This window comes from Geotrypetes seraphini, chromosome 10, assembly GCF_902459505.1.
Source record: "Geotrypetes seraphini chromosome 10, aGeoSer1.1, whole genome shotgun sequence".
Lineage (NCBI taxonomy): Eukaryota > Metazoa > Chordata > Amphibia > Gymnophiona > Dermophiidae > Geotrypetes > Geotrypetes seraphini.
The window spans coordinates 138784098-138802449 of NC_047093.1; the positions used below are offsets into that span (position 1 = coordinate 138784098).

Consider the following 18352-nt stretch of genomic DNA (forward strand, 5'->3'; position numbering starts at 1 on the left):
TGGTTTCACTGTCCCATAAAACATAAACGTCAAAGAAGACCCAGGTGTGCCAATATCACATCGTACTACCAGGTTCCCAGAAGTTCCTGATCCTGCTACTTACGTGCAAAGAATGGACTGGTCTTCCCGATCTAAATAAGGAACAAAAAAAGAAGAGGTGATCGCAACTTTGACCTTAAACCGAGGGATGAAATATCATTTCCATGACCTTCTCACCAGACAAAGATAATTGAGCTTATACCAGAATCCCCTTCTCGAGGGGACGTTAGCCGTAACAGGGTTCCATGCCGGCTGAGGCCAGCGCTTCGAGAGAAGGGCGTCGCCTACAATCTCAGCCTCCACTCCTGCCACGTTTCACTTCTGGGCTGTGAAGCGGCAGGACATGACCATTGTCAGCCTAAGAATCCATTAAGGCGAGCAATAGGCAGAAGGAGGCCCAAACAAAATTGCTCTCGGTTTGGGTAAATAAGCCCCCCTTGTGCTATTTTCCAGGCTCTCCATTTCAGGAAAGCCATGGTTAATCCAGAGGGAAGGCGCGGCTTTAATCCAGTGTAGGCCATGGTTTTGCGGCCGCTGTGGGAAGCTTGCCAAATTGTCCCTGCTTTTCACATTTTAAAGGGCAAATGCTTTTGGGTTTGTGCTAGATGCTAAATATTTAACAACCATATGTTTAGATAGGAAGCAGGTCGTTGCTTCTTTTCACAGGCCAGCCCTCCCTCCCCTCAGATAAGCTACTTGTTCACGACGGTTCATAGACAACGGCGCGAAAGACAAAAGCGCGCGCCGACAACTGAGCGCAAGACGGAAGCGCACGCCGAAGAAAATTACAGTTTTTAGGGGCTCCGACGGGGGGTTTTGTTGGGGAACCCCCCCACTTTACTTAATAGACATCGCGCCGGCGTTATGGGGGGTTTGGGGGGTTGTAACCCTCCACATTTTACTGTAAACTTAACTTTTTCCCTAAAAACAGGGAAAAAGTGAAGTTTTCATTCAAATGTGGGGGGTTACAACCCCCCAAACCCCCCCACAACGCCCCCACAACGCGGCGCGATGTCTATTAAGTAAAGTGGGGGGTTCCCCCCCCACGTCCCCCCGTCAGAGCCCTAAAAACAGCAATTTTGAGCGGCGCGCGCCTCCGCGCTGCGCTCAATTGTCTGGGCGCGCCTTTGTCCCGGCGCGCTTTTGACCTGACACCATTCACGACGAGGGAGAACACATGCCCTAGATTTACATTCAAAATTCCAATAACCTCTCATTTCAAGAGCTCCCCAAAATGAAAAGCAGAGACACCAAGGGTGACCCATTCCAAAGCAGTGGCTTCCCCCATGTCTGTCTCAAAAGCAGACTATGGACTTTTCCTCCTGGAATTTGTCCGAACTTTTCTTAAAACCAGCTACTCTGTCAGCTTTTACCACAACCTCTGGCAACGCGTTCCAGAGCTTAACTATTCTCTGAGTGAAAAAATATTTCCCTCTATTGCTTTTAAAAGCATTTGCCTGTAACTTCATCGAGTGTCCCCTAGTCTTTGTCATTTTTGACGGAGTGAAAAATGGATCCACTTGTACCCGTTCTGCTCCACTCAGGAATTTGTAGACTTCAATCATATCTCCCCTCATCCGTCTCTTTTCCAAGCTGAAGAGCCCTAACCTTTTTAGTCTTTCCCCATACGAGAGGCGTTCCATCCCCTTTATCATTTTGGTCGCTCTTCTTTGAACCTTTTCTAGCACCGCTATATCTTTCTTGAGATAAGGAGACCAGAACTGAATTAATTTTTTTATTTATTTGGCTTGTTTTATATCTCATCCTCCCCAACAAGCTCAGAACGGGTTACAAGGTTGACATGCATAATGCATAGACAGTTTATAAATTTATATGTGTACAGTATAGTTAGGTTGACATATTCAAGGTGAGGTCATACCATGGAGCAATACAGAGTCATTAAAATATTTGTGGTCTTATTTTCCATCCCTTTCCAATTAATTCCTAGCATCCTGTTTGTTTTGGCTACTAACACACACTAAGCAGAAGATTTCAGCGTATTCACTACATCCAGATCTTTTCTTGGGTGCTGACTCCCAAGATGGATCCTTATTCCTTCAAGTGATCAGCTTTTCTCTTTACCTCCATTCCTCCTACATCCCTCCCCCTCAGGGCCAGCATCTCTCTTTCTTCCCTCCTGTCCTGCCTCCTCCTCTGCCTAGGAGCCAGCCTCTCTTCCTTCTCTCCTGTCCCCACCCCAGGTCCAGCATCTCTCTTCTTTCTCATTCCTTCCTCTCCTGAGCATTTCTCCTCTTTCCTTCCTGTTTCCCCTCCACCACCACCAGGGGACAGTATCTCTGTTATCCTTTCTGTCTCTCCCCACCCCCTCCGCAAGGGCCAGTATCTCAAGACCTGGCATCTCTTCCTCCTCCCCACTCCCAGGAGGGATCAGAAGGTGTTTCTCCCTCTACCCTCCTAAGGGTCTAGCGTGCACTGCCTCTTACCCCTGAAGTCCCCACATCACTTCCTCCCCTCCTGCGGCCAGCATCTCTTACTCTCCCCCCCCCCCCTCCACTGCATGGCATCTTTCAATCTCCTCCTCAGTGGATCACAAACCATCCCAATATAGCTGCCATCATCAAAGCCACCTTTAGTTGGCGCAGCACCTTTCCCCTGTCATGTCCCGCCTTCTATGATGCAACTTCCTGTTGCATCAGATAAGGAGGGACAAGGGAGGGGAAAGAATGCCTGCGTCAACTGAAGGCAGTGTGGCTTTGACACTGGTAGCTATACTGGGAACGTTTGTGATCCACTAGGGAGGGAGGGCAGAATTAAAGGAAGCAACAGTTAGTTCATGGGGGTAGGGAACAGCTGGCCCCCAATGCGGGAGAAAAGGGACTTTGTGCATGTGAGATGGAGAAGGGACTCAAATGCATGTGCCTTGGCATGTCTTGGCATTTTCTGATGCTAGTTTTATATATATATTATCAGAGAGTTTCTTCCCTCCATCCCCCACTCCACAGCAATCAATTTTCTCCCCATACGAGGCCCTCTGATCCACCCTGCACCATGCTCACCCTGCAGCATGCTCCGGTAGGCGGTTTCCGAGATGGCGTAGATGTGTGGAGGTACCTCATGGCGCTTCTTTCCCCGGTACATCTCCACGATCTGCTCCGTGTAGATGGGCAGATTCTTGTAGGGGTTGATGACGACACAGAAGAGACCTGAATACGTCTGTGGGAAGGAAGGAAGGAGAGAGGAGAAATTAGAAAAAGCGGCAAGGGTTCAGGAGAAGCGGACTGTCAGGAGAAAGTGCATTTATGGCAAAGGCACAGGTGAGGTACACTGGCAGAGCCGTGTGAGACGCTTTCAGTCCTGGGCTAGCAGGGGTCACTGCACGGCAGGAACAAGGTGCATTGGCAAAGTTGTGTGAGAATCTCAGTACTAGACTAGTAAAAGGGGGGATGGCTGCATGCGCACTATGAGAGTACTAGATCCTTTGCTATCTCTTTCATAGGAGAAACGCTGTGGAATAAGTTGACTGGACCACTAAGAGCTCTTGTAGATTTTCAGAAGTTCTGAAAATTACAGTATTTGTAGAAGCATTTCAAGAAATGTTCCCCCCCCCCACCCGGATTATGAATGTTTCCGCATTGATACGCTGTTGAGTGCTATAAAATATGGCTGATATGAAGGAGCTGTTATTAACATGTGTTGTATGTTTTTTTATTTTATTTTATATGGTTGTCTTTTGTAAAACAGCCTAGTTATAGCGGATAAGAAATCTTTTAAATAAATAAATGATAGGAATAAGGTGCACTGACAAAGTTGTGTGAGATAATCTCAGTACCGGACTAGTAAAGGGGGGGGATGGCTATGTGGCAGGAATGAGGTGCACTGGCAGAGCTTTATGAGCCGGTCTCGGTAGTGGACAACCTGGTGGGGGGGCACTGCGTGGCAGGAATGAGGTGCACTGGCAGAGCTTTATGAGCTGGGGGTGGCACTGCATGGCAAGAATAAGGTGTACTGGCAGAGCTTTATGAGCTGGTGGGGGCACTGCATGGCAGGAATGAGGTGCACTGGCAGAGCTTTATGAGCTGGGGGTGGCACTGCATGGCAAGAATAAGGTGCACTGGCAGAGCTTTATGAGCTGGTGGGGGCACTGCATGGCAGGAATGAGGTGCACTGGCAGAGCTTTATGAGCTGGTGTGGGCACTGCATGGCAGGAATGAGGTGCACTGGCAGAGCTTTATGAGCTGGGGGTGGCACTGCATGGCAAGAATGAGGTGCACTGGCAGAGCTTTATGAGCTGGGGGGTGGCACAGCATGGCAAGAATAAGGTGTACTGGCAGAGCTTTATGAGCTGGTGGGGGCACTGCATGGCAGGAATGAGGTGCACTGGCAGAGCTTTATGAGCCGGTCTCGGTAGTGGACAACCCGGTGGGGGGGCACTGCGTGGCAGGAATGAGGTGCACTGGCAGAGCTTTATGAGCTGGGGGTGGCACTGCATGGCAAGAATAAGGTGTACTGGCAGAGCTTTATGAGCTGGTGGGGGCACTGCATGGCAGGAATGAGGTGCACTGGCAGAGCTTTATGAGCTGGGGGTGGCACTGCATGGCAAGAATGAGGTGCACTGGCAGAGCTTTATGAGCTGGGGGGTGGCACAGCATGGCAAGAATAAGGTGTACTGGCAGAATTATTCTTCAGAGTCGGGGTGGTCTTAATCCTAGAATACTGGGAGGGGCACAACCTTTCTCCCAGCTATTAATTATGTGTTTTCAGTTTGCTGAGCATGGTATAACCAGATTTGAATGTTCTCATTAAATGGGCAGGGTGGGAAGCAGAGCAGTCACAGTGTCCGCTTGCAATTTCCCACCATTGCAGACAACACAGAGCAGACACAAAGACCCTCTTCTGATAAACTACTGGAAACCATTAGACCTAAACGTAGTGGCTCCTCTGCCTTGAGACCATTAGACCTAAACGTAGTGGTTCCCCTGCCTACACTTGGGGCTCCCAGCTCTGGATCTGCTGAGCTCAGCATGCAGTGTCCCTTTATGCGAACCAGAATGGTGAAGTCACGCCACTTAGCACTCTGGATATATGAGCTCCAGAACAACACAATGCAGAGACGGAGGATGAATGCGGTATGTAAACATTCCACTGGGTCCTGAGGGGGTGTCACATTTCTGCAGCTACTCGCACTACACCCACGCATCACCTGAACAGAGATCTTCTGCAACATCTGGAGCCATAGGAAGACTTTGAGTACAGTGCAGAACACATCCAGGGCTTTGTCAGCCACTGCCACTCTGCAGAATCCCCCCCAAAAGGAGATAGGAATACAAATTTGACAAGAAGAGGTGCTGCTTCTTAGTGTTAACAAGGGTCTCACTGGAGATCTGTTTACTTAAAGAAAACCAGCCACTCCGTCACTCCCACATAACACAAAATATTATAATTGGCTCCTCTCGAACATATACAAGATCATGAAGGGCATAGAGAGAGTGGAGAGGGACAGATTCTTCAAACTTTTGAAAAATAAAAGAACAAGAGGGAATTCGGAAAAGTTGAAAGGGGACAGATTCAAAACGAATGCCAGGAAGTTCTTCTTTACCCAACATGTGGTGGACACCTGGAATGCGCTTCCAGAGGGAGTAATAGGGCAGAGTACGGTACTGGGGTTCAAGAAAGGATTGGACAATTTCCTGCTGGAAAAGGGGATAGAGGGGTATAGATAGAGGACCTGTTGGGCCGCCGCGTGAGCGGACTGCTAGGCACGATGGACCTCAGGTCTGACCCAGCAGAGACATTGCTTATGTTCTTATGTTCTAACCTATATTGCACAGTGTTCTCAACCTAAAAGCTGGAACGGATCAAAACCGCTCAATATCCGGAGTCTTAGAACTAATCTCTGCTATCTGAATTAAAAGTAAATGTTACCAAATCTTCTCTACCCATTCTCCCCCAGAGGCAGACAAAGGATTATAAATCTCTCTTTTACAAGCTTTTAGATTACATAAATATTCTCTCTAAATTTTTATTGCTGTCTAAGTCACTGTTCGTCTCCATCCTTCAACTAGTCAGAGAAGGCGCGCAGAGGTTTCTCCTAACGTCTCCACTTCCTGTCTGCTGAAGTGCATTTCAGTCTGAAATCCGGGACTGACTTTCCAGGGGAGCCAGAAAGCAAAAACAATAAAATCATAGTTATCCCCCTCCCCAGAAGGGACTGGAGATCACCGATCCTAACCACACTGCAAAAAAAAAAAAAATAAAACGACAAAGGAGTTTTTGTGAGCGGCCGACTTTGGGTCTGTAAAAAGATTTCCTCCCATGAAAAGGAATAAAAACATATAAATCAGATTAGACAAATTCCAGAGATTTCTTAAAACAAGACCTGAGTTGTCCTGCCAAGTCCTTAACAACCCTCCCCTCCAAAAAAAAAAAACCCTTTCATGGAGGCCTGCGCTCTGCAGCCCAAGGGCAATGAGTGAAAGTGGAGGGGAGGCCAGGTCACACGCTTCAAACCCCTCCTGGACCATCTCGTCAAACTGAGGATGCTTGGGGTCGGTACAGGCTTACATGGATGGTGATATACAGGATAACAGATCCTCTACAGCCCTAGGCTACAAACCCATCCACAGGTCTGATCTGGGGACGATACCAGTGGCAAGGGAGAAGGAGTGATGCCAATGAGACAGTGAGTGAGGGCTAAACCGGGGGGGGGGGGGGGGGGTGAGGGACAGATAGAATGGCAAGAGAGGCCTTTGAACCCCCACTGCCCCTGTTCATAGAGGGTTCTGGGGTCACAAGTCATAGACTCCAGAGGTGCTGGAATGAGGCTTGGAGACCCCACCCAGTCAGTGTAGGCCTCTGTAGAGTTCTGCCCAGTTGTTCTGTCCCCTATAATTATTTGCGGCTGTGCCTTGCACTTAACTTACTAGCCAGCTAATTAGAGAGTAGACAGAGAGAAAAAGGCCATCTCCTCAGCCCTCAGGGCCCGAGCTTGGGTCCTTTGCTCCGCGCCTCCCTCCCAGAGGCTACTAGATGTCTCTTGACCTCTTCAGAGCCTCTCCTGGCCCGAGATATGACCTTGAAGGTTCTCTTGGCGCTTAAACACCCCTCAACCCTACCCCACTGGTGCTCAGCATTGGAGAAGGGACCCTTCGTCGCCCCATCGCCAAAGGGCTGCAACCCCTTGTTCAGGTTTATTGAATTTACTTAACAGCTTAAGGACACCAAGTCTTTTAAGAGAAAGACATTATAATTGTAAAGAAAAAGAATAAAATAAAGCAATTTGTCTCCCTGCATCGTTTGCTGATCCCGGATACAGAGAAGCCAGCAGCCGGCCCAGCAACACAGGCAGCCAAAGACCCCCGGGGAAGCTTTCTGAAACTAACGGGCTTTTTAAAAGACGCTTAAAGGTGGATGAGGAGGAGATAGCGGCCAAAGTCTGTGGAAGCTGATTCCAGAGCGCAGGTCTGACAACTGGCCACAAAGCTCCCCGACATGTTACGGTGGGAACCTGGCAAACAGACGAGACCAGCAGAAGATTGTGCCGGCAAGAACGAAGAGATCTTAAAGGGGTATACGTCAATACATAGCGTGATAAAAAAGAAAAAAAAAAACACGCAGGAAAAGACTCCATACAAGAGCGAATTATGAGGAGAATCAACTTGAAAAAAGACATGAAATTTAACAGGCAACTCAAGATCTCTCTGCAACAGGGGACTCAACCTGAGCACATTTTCTTCCTTCTATGTTTCTATGAGTTCCTATGAGCGTCGGGAGCAGCGCAAAGCATTCAGCGTGCCGGCCTGCACTAAAAACCGCTATCGTGGTTTTGTGAAGGTGGGGGGGAAGTAAGTGTATAGCCCTCGATGGAGACGACGTTGTGTAAGCTGCCTTTTAGGGGAGTGTGTGGCGCAGTGGTTAAAGCTACAGCCTCAGCACCCTGGGGTTGTGGGTTCAAACCCACGCTGCTCCTTATGACCCTGGGCAAGTCACTTAATCCCCCCCATTGCCCCAGGTACATTAGGTAGATTGTGAGCCCGCCGGGACAGACCGGGAAAAATGCTTGAGCACCTGAATAAATTCATGTAAACCGTTCTGAACTCCCCTGGGAGAACGGTATAGAAAATTGAATAAATAAAAAAAATAAAATAAAAATAAAAATTTTTTAAAAAAATAAAATAAAAATAAAAATTTTTTTTAAAAAATAAAATAAAAATAAAAATTTTTTTAAAAAAATAAAATAAAAATAAAAATTTTTTTTTTAAAAATAATTTTATTTTTTATGAATATTTGTTACATCAATAACACGGATCAGGAAACGCAAAAGAAAAAAAACACCAAAACTTAGAATTTCAAAACAAGACTTATGCCAAGTCCTCTTTAGAAGAAGCCGCTCAATACAGAAGGTAAAAATTTTATATAAGAAACAATATACAATCATCCTTTGCATGCTAAATGACCAAATCCAATATGTCCTTAAACTTCTTCAACAATTACATAATATCTGAACTTTCAGTGAAACCTTATCAATCAAGAAATTCTCCAACTGTGACGGATCCACAAAAACAAATTTATCAGCTTTATAGTTTAAGGAGAGCCCGAGAGTCTCGTCTCGATGGGCGGCTGTAACGCGGGGATGGAGGGCCCGCGCGGCCTCCCATCGAGGCGAGCGCTCCGCGCGAGGGGGGCGGGGGGAGGAGTAGGAGAGCAGGAGGCAGCTTAGGATAGGCGGGTTTGAAGTTCCCGCTGCGAGGCTGCCTCCTGATAGGAGGGGGGAGCGCGGGGCGGAGTAGATAAAGCCTGGACCTCGGAGGACCCGGTGTCTTCCTGGGTCCTCCGAGGCGGCTTTTCCTGCCCACCCTCCCGCCCTCTTTTGTCTGGTTTGGTTGACAGTAGAGTTTCGGTAGGCGGTTATCCCGAGCTACGGTATGGTACAGCTCATCAGGAGATGAGCGGGGGGGGGGGGGGGCCGGCAGGGAGCCATGCCCGGGTTCTGGTACTATGGTTAAAGGGGCATGTTGGGACATGCCACCCCCCAGACCCTTGCTGGCATGGCAGGATCGGGGGCCGAATATTATTGGTATTGGTTAAGGTGTAGCTCGGGAAACTGTTTTTGTTATGTAAGTGTTAAATTATTGGTTTGTTAATAAACAGAGCTGCGGCTATTTATCCATATATGTGAGTGGTGTGGTTATTGGAGGGAGAGTTTAAGTGTTGGTGGGATGGGGGAGAGAGAGCGGGCCAATACATATCCCGCCGTTACAAGACATTTGCAAGTGAATTTTAAGAAAAATGTAGCTCCCACAGCTATATTTTAGGTTTACGCTGTAGAAACTGTTTTCTCCTATGTTGTGTCTGGCTGGACACATCAGGAAAAATCTTTAGTTGTTGTCCGCAAAACAAAGCTTGTTTATTCACAAAGTACTATTTAGGTATAAGTTGTTTTTCAATTTCTGATTTTAAATGTTACCAACAAGGTTGCTCGTTGTTTTTTGTTACCAAACTTTTCAAACCACCTCGTATACAGAGCGCAGAATCTCGGTCTGAGTAGGTTTCCTTTGCCCAGCATGTGAGATCCTAGTCCAGGGGTAGGGAACTCTGGTCCTCGAGAGCCGTATTCCAGTAGGGTTTTCAGGATTTCCCCAATGAATATGCACTGAAAGCAATGCATGCAAATAGATCTCATGCATATTCATTGGGGAAATCCTGAAGACATAGAAACATAGAAGATGACGGCAGATAAGGGCCATAGCCCATCAGGTCTGCCCACTCTACTGACCCACCCCCAAGTCTACTATCCTAGGGATCCCACTCCTGGTGACTGGTTCCCTTGGCTTAACCCTCTAAGGGATCCCACATGGGCATCCCATTTGCTCTTAAATTCTTGCACACTGTTTGCCTCGATCACCTGCACCGGGAGCTCGTTCCAAGGATCAACCACTCTCTCGGTGAAGAAATATTTCCTGGTGTCGCCATGAAATTTCCCGCCCCTGAGTTTGAGCGGATGCCCTCTTGTGGCTGAGGGTCCTTTGAGAAAGAGAATCTCTTCTTCCATCTCGATACGGCTGGTAATATACTTAAACGTCTCGATCATGTCTTCTCTCTCCCTACGTTCCTCGAGTGAGTACAGCTGCAAATTTTTCAGCCTTTCCTCGTATGATAGATCCTTGAGCCCCGAGACCATCCTGGTGGCCATCCGTTGCACCGACTCTACTCTCGGCACATCTTTTCGGTAGTGTGGCCTCCAGAATTGCACACAGTATTCCAAATGAGGTCTCACCATGGTTCTGTATAATGGCATTATGACTTCAGGCTTCCGGCTGACGAAACTCCTGCGGATGCAACCTAACTATCTTGCCTTAGATGAAGCCTTCTCCACATGATCAGCAGTTTTCATGTTTGCACTGATGATCACTCCCAAGTCTCGTTCTGTTGAAGTTCTAGCTAAGGTCTCACCATTCAAGGTGTAAGTTCTGCACAGATTTCTACTGCCGAGGTGCATTTCTTAGCGTTGAAGCCCAGCTGCCAGGTCAAGGACCAAAGCTCCAACAAATGTAGGTCCTGTATCATACTATCGGGTGAATTGCCGTCTCTCACTATATTGCATAGTTTAGCGTCGTCAGCGAATAACGTTATCTTACCTTGAAGCCCCTGAGTTAGGTCCCCTATGAATATGTTGAAAAGGAGCGGGCCCAAGACTGAGCTCTGCGGTACTCCACTGGTCACCTCCAATGTTTTAGAGAGGGTACCGTTAACTACCACCCTCTGAAGTCTGCTAGTCATTGACCCATGTAGTTAGTGTTTCTCCCAGCCCCATTGATTTCATCTTGCTCAACAGCCTGCGATGCGGGACACTATCGAAAGCTTTGCTGAAGTCTAGGTATACGACGTCCACGGATTCTCCCAAATCTAGCTGTTTTGTTACCCAGTCAAAGAAGCTGATGAGATTGGATTGGCAGGACCTACCCTTGGTGAATCCGTGTTGACTGGGATCCCGTAGATTTTCTTCATCCAAGAGTGCGTCTAATTTACGTTTGATTAGCGTTTCCATGAGTTTCATACTATTGATGTGAGACTCACTGGTCTGTAGTTTGCAGCCTCTGCCCTGCAACCCTTTTTGTGCAGTGGAACGACGTTAGCTGTTTTCCGGTCTATGGGGACTCTCCCCGAACTTAGGGAGAGATTGAAGAGTCCTGATAGCAGTTCTGCCAGGACATCACCCGACTGGAATACGGCTCTCGAGGACCAGAGTTCCCTACCCCTGTTCTAGTCAGAGGAGAAGACGGGTCTCCTTTAAAGTCTTCTCTTAACTGTACCACTCATGCCTAGGCTCTCGTTGGGAATGGAGGCGAGTGGGGAGGATGGAATTTGTTCGATTCCAGGAGGTCATCAGAGACTGGACCGTCTGCGAAATTATTTGTGGATATTCGGTGTGTCCAGTTCTTGTATCTTTCAAACAGGTGCGTGCATACACTGGTATAGAAAGAGGGGTGCCCCGGGCGTGGTCTTTGTAAAAGGCGCAGGCGCCCGTCTTCCTTTCCACCCCCCCCTCCCCTTGCCACAAGCGTGTGCCCCTTCCCTTCCCTCATACCTCTTTCATTTTTCCTGCACAAGCAGCATTATGAACTTGCTGCTCGCGTCGGTGGCGCCTCTCTCTGATGTCACTTCTGGGACCCGTGCCTAGAAAGTGACGTAAGAGGGATAGCCGATGCGACGCGGGCAGCAGAAGGGATCGGGAAGGAGTGGGGGGGGGAAGAAATGGGTGGGGACCCATCGCCCCAGGTGCCACTTACCCTCACAACGCCACTGTGTGTATGTATATGTATATAGTGGAACCTTGGTTTACGAGCATAATTCATTCCAGAAGTATGCTCGTAAACCAAATTGCTCGTATATCAAAGCGAGTTTCCCCATAGGAAGTAAGGGAAACTTGCTTTGATCAGTTCCACCTCGTCTCACCCCCCCCCCCCCGAGGCTACCAGCGTTGCGCCGTTCCCCCCCCTTGAGGCAACCGGCACTGCTCCATACCCCCCCTTCTCCGATCCGGCAACCCCCTCTGCGAACCGGCATTCTCCTCCCCCGCTCACGTTGCTCCCCTCCCCCGCGATTCTACATCCCCCCCCTCCCCCGAGCACCGAAACGAAATCCCTTACCCCGATTGGGCACCAGCACCAGCACCAACGCATAGGACATGCCGGTGCCGGTGCCCGAAGATCCTCCCTCTTCTGGGCTGGGTGGTGCGTCAAAAGAGATCTTCCCTGTTGCCTGTGCTGGGCTGGACTGGGCTTTGAGCATTTGCGCATGCTCAAGGCCTTCTGATCTCGCTCTCTCCGAGATTCTGTATCTGAGAATCTGAATCTGAGAATCTCGGAGAGAGCGAGATCAGAAGGCTTTGAGCATGCGCAAATGCTCAAAGCCCAATCCAGCCCACCACAGGGAGGATCTCCTTTGACGCACCGCCCAGCCCAGAAGAGGGAGGATCTTTGGGCACCGGCACCGGCATGTCCTATGCGTTGGTGCTGGTGCCGGTGCCCAATCGGGGTAAGGGATTTCGTTTCGGTGCTTGCGGGGGGGTTGTAGAATTGCGGGGGGGGGACACACCACATGAGCGGGGGGGGGGGGATGCCAGATCGCGGGGGCTGGCACATGTAAATCGAGTCAAACTTGGTTTCCGAGGAGCCGATTTTGCAAATGTTTTGCTCGTCTTGCAAAACACTCGCAAACCGGTGCACTCAATCACTGTATACTGGTTGTTTATATATTATACATGTGTTTCAATAAAAATGTTTAAACGTAAATACAGATAGGCTGCGCCTGAAGACTCTACAGCACAATGCATTTTCTTCCCATCACCTGTCTCAACATAAGAACAGCCTTACTGGGTCAGACCAATGGTCCATCTACTCAGTATCCCGTCTTCACGGAGGCCAATCCAAGTCACAAGTACCTGGCAAAAACGCAAAGAGTAACAGCAGACCAGAGCAGAGATTGTGATGTCATAATGCCTCATTCCACCAATGCCTGGGAGCCAACCTCATCAGTGATGTCACAATGGCTTCATTAACATAAGAATAGCCTTACTGGATCTAGCCCAATATCCCGTCTTCACGGAGGCCAATCCAAGTCACAAGTACCTGGCAAAAACGCAAAGAGTAACAGCAGTCCAGAGCAGAGATTGTGATGTCAAAATGCCTCATTCCACCAATGCCTGGGAGCCAACCTCATCAGTGATGTCACAATGGCTTCATTAACATAAGAATAGCCTTACTGGATCTAGCCCAATATCCCGTCTTCACGGAGGCCAATCCAAGTCACAAGTACCTGGCAAAAACGCAAAGAGTAACAGCAGTCCAGAGCAGAGATTGTGATGTCATAATGCCTCATTCCACCAATGCCTGGGAGCCAACCTCATCAGTGATGTCACAATGGCTTCATTAACATAAGAATAGCCTTACTGGATCTAGCCCAATATCCCATCTTCACGGAGGCCAATCCAAGTCACAGTACCTGGCAAAAAGCCAAAGAGTAGCAGTAGTCCATGCTACCATCCCATGTCTGTCTCGACAGCAAACCAAGGACATTTCCTCCAGGAATTTGTCCAAACCCTTTTTTTAAAAAAGAACATAAGATTAATTTTTTTTAATTTTCAGGTAATGGATTCAAGTCTCCTCTTTTTTCTGGCTATACCAGCATTCCTAAAACCCCACCAGGATAGTTTTAAACAAAAACAGTGGAAAATGTGCTATAACACCCAATCCATAGGGGGGGGGGCTTTGCAAAGTGAAGTTTCAATTTGAAATAACTCCTGAGGGGTGGGGGGGGGATACAGCAGCCCAGGGACAGTTAGGCGCCAATACTGGTCCTCCCTCCCCCCACCATCACCACAGAACAGAGTAAATAAAGCCCCTCCTCCAAGTGACCCCCAAGCACCCCCTGCCAGGGCTATGACATCTGAAACATCGAGTTGTTGGAGCCACTGACTCCAGCCAATAATGACTGGCATACCTTCAAAGTATCCCCCTTGGTGAGTAATGACCCCGGGCAAAGAAGGACCACGTCAGGCACTGCTTGTGTGCGTCTCTGTTCCCGGCTCATATTCACCTCGCTTTACTATTTTAAAACAGTTTTGACAGCGGCCCCTTTACTGCAGAGTGGCAGCGAAAGAGGATGCTCAGGATGTGTTTTGCAACCTAAATCCTCCAACTATAAAAACAACTCCTTTAGGGTAGTGAATGAAGGCAAGCAGATGCCCTCTGACAGCGTTATTGTGCATTTCAAGTTTCATTTTTATTTTGATATACCGCCTATCTAGCAGTCTAGATGGTGTACATACATACAGATTTAAAAGCAAATAAAAAACAGTATAAAAACAAAATTATACAGAGGGCCAAACAGATACTGACAATATACAGAGACGTGGTACAAGAGGAAGGGAGGAGAAACTGGTTACTGGATCTTGCAGTGCGGCAATGGATTATAAAGCTCAAGCTGTCAACCAATCAGTCACTTCCCTGGTACTATTACAAGATACCTGTTCTTTTGTCCTGAGGACAAGCTAGCAAAAGACACAGCCTGAGCTTTGCCTGCTATTAACACACAGTGGGAGGCAGATACACCACAAGGCCTCAACTGAAGGCTTGGGCTCCTCTTTCGCCCTCATCTCACAAGACAATGGGCACAGATTCAGGGATTTGTAACCCACCCACCCTTGCTGGTATCTATTTGCTAACCCAGTTTCTGTTTGGGTTTCAGAACCATCTGAGGTGGCCCGTGGCAAGGAGCTTGGAAACAAAGGCCACCAAAAGTCACCTTATATACTATATATCTGAAACTTTGGAAGGCAGGGGGGAGCCCTAAGGGTATTGAAAAGGCAGGAAATAAGACTCCGTTCTCCTCCCACCACCACTTCCCCTGCGGGATACCGAGACACTGAAGGATGAGGAAGGTTTTGGTGTACGAGGGAACACAGGTTTCACACCCAGGATTGTTTTCAAGGAAGAATTTCATCACGTAATTCCCAGGTTCCTGGCCAAACTGGTTCACCCTGTCTCTTCTGAGAGCGCCCCGCCCCGCCCGAAGCCTTGCTCAGGACCGCTGTACCTACACACACCGTCTATACAAGAAACGGGGCCCAGACAAGCAGACAGGTACATGCAGGCAGATACACCGAGAGAGACTCGGAGGCAGAGAGAGATTCCATATATATGAGGCAAGCGCCATACAGATGAAAGCTACAGACAGAAAAACAGGTACAGACAAAAACACAGATATAGACACACACACTGAGAGACATCCACAGAGAGATGATCAGGCAAATACACGGAGAGACACTCAGACAGAAAGAGATACCATATATATATAAAGAAACAGGCAAGCATGCCATAGACACAAAGAGAGACACCCATGCGCCACCCACCTCTTTCCTGCCGATTGGGCCCTGCCTGCGTACCTCTTCCATCTGCTGTTCACGCCGGCCTTGGCGTCCTTCTGACGTCACGTTTTGGTCGCAGGGCCAGAGCGTGATGTCATAAGGGAGCCAATGCTGGCATAAGAAGATGCGCCGGCGAATGTTTCAAGAGGCACACAGGGGTCGGACAGGAGGAGAGGCACCAGCACCACCCTGCGAAGACTGCCCCCGAGGTGGTCTGCCCCCTTACTTAATGGATCTTTCTTTGTGATCTATTTTTAGGAGATGATTCGGTATATAAGACTTTAGAATTAGATTAGATATGCACAAAGAAACAGACAAAAAATTACCCAGAGAGAAGAGACTGACACAAAGACACTCCCTCCCGCCAAACAGAGAGAGAGAGAGACACACACACACACAAAACTACACAGATGTACACAGAAACTCTGCTCCATCCACACCAGCTCTCTCCATTCATTCCCTCGCCCCGTGAGGTACTCTTATTGACAGAAGATGTCATGATGAAACCATTGGTCAGTACAGGACAGGTGGTATACCAAACCTGTGCTGTTCTAGCCACGTGGACGAGAGGGAACCTAGCACATAACCACGAATGACAACATCGTTGCTTGCAGGACCAGGGGCTCCCCTTATCCCGTGACACGGACGGTAGGTCCAGGGCTGCGACTGCTTCTCATAGCTTCAGGACCAGCTAATCTAAGCCGGGTTTTATTTCTCCCCTTCACCCTATTGCATGCAGGGAATTGAAGTCTTCTGTACTTTATTTTTTCCCTAGGGGAGAGCCATTCAAGTCCACACAGGCCCGTGGAGTAAAAAGCAGGACTGGATCAGCATATCACTAGGAAAAGGAGTTGGGCTGCTTATCCTTAGTGTCAACAGGACCAGGCTGGGCTGGCGCAGGTTATATTCCCACTCCATTTCTAGGACTTGAGGATTAACTACAGGTTCATAGAGATACCCTGGGGCAGGGAGGGGTAGGAGAAACCAGGATCGGATCAATCTGACCCTGGTGCTCTATTAAAGCACCTCACTCCTGCCCTGCAGCATCCTCTGCTATTCCAGTGCCGTGACCATCACACACAGCTCTGCCAATGCACCTCACTCCTGCCCTGTGCACCCTCTGCTATTCCAGTGCCGAGACAATCACACACAGCTCTGTCAATGAACCTCACTCCTGCCCTGTGCACCCTCTGCTATTCCAATGCCAAGACCCTCACACACAGCTCTGCCAATGCACCCCACTCCTGCCCTGTGCACCCTCTGCTATTCCAGTGCCGAGACCCTCACACACAGCTCTGCCAATGCACCACACTCCTGCCCTGTAGTACCCCCTGGTATTCCAGTACTGAGATTCTCTTTCACCCACAGCTCTGCTAGTGTATTGTCTTCAGAAGCATTACTCTGCCTGTTAGACAAGCCTAGACAAATATCCACCTGTCAGCACACACAAATCTTTCCTGTGAGATCACAGACAGGCAGGTTACCCAAACCCTGCGTTGGAATGCACAGGCTGATCTCGGCACAGAACAGTGGCAACAGAAAAAGCGGGAGAGTATGGCAAAGCCCTTGTACCTCCCTGCAGTCAATAAAGCCCCCAACAAGGGCACTTTTAAACAGAGCATCTTACTTTGCTACATGACCTGTAAGAAAAAAGTGTAAGGGGGGGATAGAAACCTCCTGATATGTTATAATAAATGGGTAACAAGAAAGTGAAGGACTGGACAGTAGGAAGTGGAAAACCGGAAAGGGGAAGAGGGAGACCAGTGGAAAGAAAGAATAAGTTTATTCATGTTTATTCATATTATTTGATTGAACGCTTTTCCAAATTACAAAGCGTTGTACAAAAGATAAAATAAGATTTAAAGAAATCACTTATACATAATATATTAATCAAACATACAAGGGTAACTACTTTTAAAAACCACTAGAAACAATAGGAAAGTGGGGAAGAAATACAATTTTTAAAGAAAAAGTACATAAAAGATCAGTAGGAGTCTGGGATGATAGGAGGACCGAAGAAACTGGAGAAATGGGAAGATCAGAGGACAGAAATAACAGGAAGGACGAATGAGAGCAGAGGAGCCGGGATGGGACAGAGGACAGCAGAGGGGACAGAACAGAGGAAAGAGAGGGGCGGGGGGGAGACAGAGGAGAGTAGAGGGGCTGGGGGGAGACAGAGAGATGAGGGGCCGGGGGATGGAGGAGAGCAGAAGATCTGGGACGGGGCAGAGGACAGCAGAGGGGACAGAACAGAGGAAAGAGAGGGGCGAGAGGGGGGAGACAGAGGAGAGTAGAGGGGCTGGGGGGAGACAGAGAGATGAGGGGCCGGGGGATGGAGGAGAGCAGAAGATCTGGGACGGGGCAGAGGACAGCAGAGGGGACAGAACAGAGGAAAGAGAGGGGGGAGACAGAGGAGAGTAGAGGGGCTGGGGGGAGACAGAGAGCAGAGGAGCCGGGGGATGGAGGAGAGCAGAAGATCTGGGACGGGGCAGAGGACAGCAGAGGGGACAGAACAGAGGAAAGAGAGGGGTGGGGGGGAGACAGAGGAGAGTAGAGGGGCTGGGGGGAGACAGAGAGATGAGGGGCCGGGGGATGGAGGAGAGCAGAAGATCTGGGACGGGGCAGAGGACAGCAGAGGGGACAGAACAGAGGAAAGAGAGGGGCGGGGGGAGACAGAGGAGAGTAGAGGGGCTGGGGGGAGACAGAGAGATGAGGGGCCGGGGGATGGAGGAGAGCAGAAGATCCGAGACGGGACAGAGGAGAGCAGAGGGGCTAGGAGGACGGTGGAGATGGAAAAACCAGGGAAGATTTGGGGATGCAAGAAAAATAGAAGCAACAGAGGCGATGGAAAATTCGCTGGACAAAGCAACGTGGGGAAAGGAAGACCAAGCAGGTGGTGGATGCACTCCAAGAGATATTTTCCCCATC

At 48.9% G+C, this 18352-nt stretch overlaps 1 protein-coding gene across 6 annotated transcripts in view; it reads right to left on the bottom strand.

Moving 5' to 3' along the window:
• The window catches only part of LOC117367510 (myosin-10-like), a 125949-nt gene that overhangs the window by 67828 nt on the left and 39769 nt on the right, over window positions 1-18352 (bottom strand). For all 6 annotated transcript variants that reach the window (XM_033960091.1, XM_033960093.1, XM_033960089.1 and 3 more), the window contains 2 exons: window positions 3057-3213; window positions 104-131 (listed from right to left, as the gene is read on the bottom strand). In XM_033960091.1, the coding sequence (XP_033815982.1) occupies window positions 104-131; window positions 3057-3213 (185 nt within the window). The remainder of the gene's footprint in view (window positions 1-103; window positions 132-3056; window positions 3214-18352) is intronic.